The sequence below is a fragment of the Cystoisospora suis genome, assembly GCF_002600585.1.
Source record: "Cystoisospora suis strain Wien I chromosome Unknown contig_4686, whole genome shotgun sequence".
Lineage (NCBI taxonomy): Eukaryota > Apicomplexa > Conoidasida > Eucoccidiorida > Sarcocystidae > Cystoisospora > Cystoisospora suis.
This window is the reverse complement of record NW_027157478.1, coordinates 1-4,506: the sequence shown is the minus strand read 5'-3', so window position 1 is coordinate 4,506 and position 4,506 is coordinate 1. Positions and strand designations below refer to the sequence as shown.

Here is a 4,506-nt window from a genome sequence, read left to right as displayed (position 1 = left end):
ACCGTTGCCTGCTCTGCCCATCATATGTTCATATGATGGGCAGAGCAGGCAACGGTCGGAGCAACCGTAGATTCTGGGAACAAAGGCCCAATCCACCGACGAAGAGTTGGGGGCAAAGCATGGAGACACAGGAGCCACTTCCCGTTGGCCCACATATGGCCACACGTCCGGATCCTAGTCAAACCCCCAAATACGGGGCTCCCTGCTTAATAAAAAAGAGGTAGAGCTCTGGTCGACGACCCATTCGCTCACTTTTCTGAGGAAAGAGCCCGGAGGACCGGTGTACGACGGAACCGGACGGGGAATCCGAGAAGCCAAGGAAGCCCGAAGATTCTGACCGGGAGCTGGAAGGTAGAGGAACTGAGGAGAGGCAGGAAATTGGACAACGGTAGTTGGTCATACGCGTAAGGAAAGCCCAGTGGGATTGGAGTGCACTCAAAGAACTCCAAGTGGGAGTGTCGTGCTCAGGACCGACCCAGAGCATGAGGAAAAAGACCTGTTTTTGAACAAGCAACAGAAACAAGGAAAGGAACAGACATGGAGAGGGGAACCAAACTCGCTGAGAGCGTTCCTGGGAGAAGTGAGGGGAAGGAATTTAGAAGGAAGCCTTGAATCAGTGGTCGGAGAGACGGTCGACCGTCGAGAAGATGTTGGTAACGGACGTGAGATAAACTTACCGGACTATCGTGAGAGAAGACAAAGCAAAGACTCCGAACCTGGTCAGCAGGATATGAGAGGTGAAGTCGTTGAGAGTATTGGAAGAAGCGAGAACTTCCACTGGCAGCCTCAAGAAGTTCCCATGACTCTACCAGAGAAGACAGGAAACCACACAAGCGAGAGAGCTGAGGCAAACATTAAGAGAGAGCCTCTGGAAGGGCTGAAACTAACCGAAGGAGAGGAAGAGGGGGAAGAAGAAAGTTTACGTACCAGCAGCCTTGGGGTAAAGGTAGCGCCCGGGAAACGACCTGACAGGGACAACACACTAAGAAAGGGAGCAAATGGAATCAAAGAGGAAATCATGAGTGGAAGAGGATCAAACCCACTTCTAGACCCACATGTGGAAGCTAAATGAGCGGTACCAGCATGGAGTTTCTGGAGGAAACGAGGGATTCTTCTCAAATGAAATCAGGGGCGACCCGGAGGATACTAGAGAAGTGGGAGAGAACACGAGAACTTATCCAGGCCGTAACTCACCGAGCCCGTTTGATCTCCAGTCCAATCAGAAAGGCCCCTTGCGACAAACTCCAGCCGAAAGAACAAGAACCCTTCAGTAGGGATAGGAAACGAGGCCTTAAAGAATACAATCATCGTAGGAAAAGCCTTTAGTTCTGGTGGAGGAGCGTGTGAAGAAGAGATAAAGGAGCCTAACCCCTGCACACAAGCCCCGACAGTTAGAAATGGACAGAGGTGAAAAGCAATACTTCGGGAGGAGTTAGGGACCAAGAGAACGTCCAAAGAAAGGCTCACCCAGGTCAAAAAACAGCTGAGGGGCCTTTCTCGTCCAGTTCGACGGACGGTCCCGTCAGACCAGTCATCCTCGTCACCTGATACTAGTGTTAGGCTAAATCTTGGTCGCTACACCCGGACGTGAACGATTCGTCCTCATCGATATCAAGTGCCCGAGCCACCACTTGGTGGGGGACACGACTTCGACGAGGAAGGGGCATCCGAGAATGGCCAGTTACGGGCGGAACCATGGTGGAGAGGTGGAAGACTGGAAGACGTTCGGGGGAAAAACCAAACCGGAAACTGAGCCGGAGAAGGAACGTTGGGATAGGCTGAGACGGATCGGTGAGTTAGTTAGGGAGTTTGTAGGAAGGCCGAAGGAGTTTCAGGGGACCGAAGAGGAAGGAGAGAGAACGGGTGTCAACCCGAAGCATCAAACGTGAATAGCGGAGGACCTGAGAGCAAGAGAAACGAACAGTATAGCTAACGAAAATAAGAAGAGAACCCTCGTAGAGAAGCTGAGGGCGGTTCGACAGTCACCCGGAGGCAGTCACCCGGGCACACACAAAAGCCTGAGAGAAAGTAAGAGCGTCCCAGAGGAAACGCAGATAGCCCAACTTCCTTGGGAGGACTACACGCAGAAAGAAATTCAAGAAAGGAGCGGTTGGGACGTGAGTTTAGTGGACCAGTGTGGAAGAGTGATTAAGGGGAGTTGGTTAGTGCTACAGGAGGGGCCGCCTACCGGGAGAGACGCGGCGTGGCGAGCCGCTGGGTCAAGACTCGGCCCGCCTATGGCCCGGGATGAACCGGGCGGAGTTAACTGGGGTTCCTACCCGGACGCCTCAACTAAAAGGAACGAGAGTGGCTTGACCTTCAACGGAACCGACCCCACGAGTTATCGGACTATAAGGGAGAAGACATTAGCGAGGAAGAGAAACGAAGGGATGGCCGGATAAGGAGAGCGGAGCTCGCTTTGACGAGGGTAGGAGACAGCGCCCGCCGGCGCAGAATCGATAAGGGCCGACGAGCGTGGAGCAGGACGGGCAAGTGGCTCCTCCAAGCCGCTCTTACGGGAGGTGAGACGTGGGATGAGCTCAGCCGTCCAATAGGACTCCAATTCAGTGCCAGTTTAGCGTTGACCGTGAACACTTTCAAAGAAAGAATGTGTACAGTTCTCCGAAGGGTCGGAGAGGAGTTCAACGCTTTTGTGTGTGAACTTCTGGTGTTGATCGGAGAAGACCTCCGACAGCTAGGGAAGCCGCCAAGTGAAAAACAACTGTTATCGACCGGGAATCACTCCAATTTTTCCTTTTGTACCACCGAATGTGTTGTGTGACCGTTCGACAAGTGAGATCATGAGCTTTGAGAGTAATAGGAGGGTAAACCAAGCAGGAATCGAGGAAGACGAAGCGCTTCCCTACTCTTAGGGCCCCATCTTCAGATCCAGACCCGAAGATAGGAGGCGTGAGGGAAGTCCCGTGGGAACGGAGTCGAGAAGATTCATCGGCGATGACAAGAGAAGATTATCAAAAACTGTTGATTATGAGACCCTGGCTCGAACGAACCGTTCTTTCTCGTAAGAGGATCCGAACAGAAGAGAGGTATGGAACCTCAGTGGAAACTCTCATCTAGCCGGGGGGTCAGAAAAGGTTTAGAGGTGGCTTAGATTGCTTCGTCATCACTCACAGAACGTTCCAACCCACTCGATTAAGTTTTTCGATGGCTAACGCTCGCTTGTGGGAGGAAGAAGAAGAGAACACCAGTGGTGAGAAAGAATGGAAAGAGAGTGGACTAGCGTTACGAAGGGCCAGCTACCAAGTACTACTAGAAGTGAATTACTTAATTCAGAATTAATTATTGGATTACATCCAGGAACTGAATTCGAGCAAACAAAAGGAGGAATTCATAGGCTTACGGCGGAATTATGTTCTACAGTAATGAATGGGGGTGATACAGAGGGTGATTTGTCGGAAGGACTTAAAGGAAAGGAAAGAGGGCCCTCTGTCCTTAAGAGAGGAAGATTTGAGGGAAAGTAAGACAGAAGGGAAGGAATATGAACGAGACAGATCTCAACCTAGGGAAAAGAAAGTGATCCTTTCGGAGGAGAGTAAGCGTACCGTCAATCAGCCTCGACGGACAGACTCTGAGGAAAAGTTCCCAGTTCGGCTGAATGCCCAAAGAAAGACCGTCCGGGCTGGGAAATACAATCCGTAAATGACAGAACTCAAGGTACGTACCCAAGAAAAATGCTAAAGCCTTATTCAAGCCAGTTCCGTGTTGAAAGGAAGTTCAAACTAAGGATTGTGATACCGGGGAAAGACATAAACCTGCCTATAGTAAAAGTGACGGTAGACGATCACGGTTGGGCTGCTCTGTTAGACACCGGAGCTTCTCGAAGGTTTATACATCCAGTGTGTGCTGGGTACTTTAAAGATCGTATTCGAAAAATACGTAAGGAATATAGTTTCGGCTGTGCTTGGGGGAAGGAAGTGTGTACGGACTCCGGGATACCGGATCTAAAGGTGAAATTGGGGGAGCTAGTCGTGTTTCATGACTTTCTAATCGCCTGTTTAGGCTATGACGTGTTAATAGGTTTTGACATCCTACAGAAGGTTGGATTGGTACCGGAGACTTTACGACTAGTCGGCCACTCCCGAGGACAATGGGTGGAGGGACCCGTTTTTCCACGATGGGAATATGACCAGGGAGAAGAGATAGACAATCCATGGGCGGAGAACAATAGGAGATTTTGTTTAAGGAACCGGTGGCTCGATCACGTCTGAATCCGTCAAGTGTCGAAGACATTCCTGAAAACAGCTTTCCCGCTTTCGTGGAACAGAAGAACGATCAGTCGAAGAAGGGAAACGCCAGAGAAGAAGCAGCTAAGGAAGAAGAGAGAGAGAACGATGTTCGAAGTCAGAGAAACCGACTCTAGTTTCGAGGATCTTAAGGAAGGGAAGGAGACCATAGAACATCCTGAGGGAGGAAACAAGAAACGCACCTCTCAGCAGAAAAACATTAAGAAGACCAGAAAGAAGACAACAAAGGCCGAAGAAGTCA

General features: G+C 50.6%; 2 protein-coding genes across 2 annotated transcripts; one reads left to right on the top strand and one right to left on the bottom strand.

Moving 5' to 3' along the window:
• Positions 1-34: 34 nt before the first annotated feature.
• Positions 35-2,275, bottom strand: CSUI_008386 (uncharacterized protein). The gene is made up of 4 exons (XM_068068520.1): positions 2,189-2,275; positions 1,468-1,901; positions 1,195-1,371; positions 35-965 (listed from the first exon to the last, which is right to left on the bottom strand). The coding sequence occupies exon 4, from the start codon at positions 482-484 to the stop codon at positions 179-181; it is 306 nt and encodes a 101-aa protein (XP_067919505.1). The 5' UTR covers positions 485-965; positions 1,195-1,371; positions 1,468-1,901; positions 2,189-2,275; the 3' UTR covers positions 35-178.
• Positions 2,276-2,377: 102 nt separating this feature from the next.
• CSUI_008385 (reverse) lies at positions 2,378-4,486 on the top strand. Its single transcript, XM_068068519.1, has one exon. It carries the CDS (start codon positions 3,693-3,695, stop codon positions 4,227-4,229), a length of 537 nt encoding a protein of 178 aa, XP_067919504.1. The 5' UTR covers positions 2,378-3,692; the 3' UTR covers positions 4,230-4,486.
• The last annotated feature ends 20 nt before the right edge of the window (positions 4,487-4,506 follow it).

Bases quoted from the DNA above. Each gene is read 5' to 3' on its own strand.
- CSUI_008385 (XM_068068519.1), top strand. From the start codon at position 3,693: ATGCTAAAGCCTTATTCAAGCCAGTTCCGTGTTGAAAGGAAGTTCAAA.
- CSUI_008386 (XM_068068520.1), bottom strand. From the start codon at position 484: ATGCTCTGGGTCGGTCCTGAGCACGACACTCCCACTTGGAGTTCTTTG.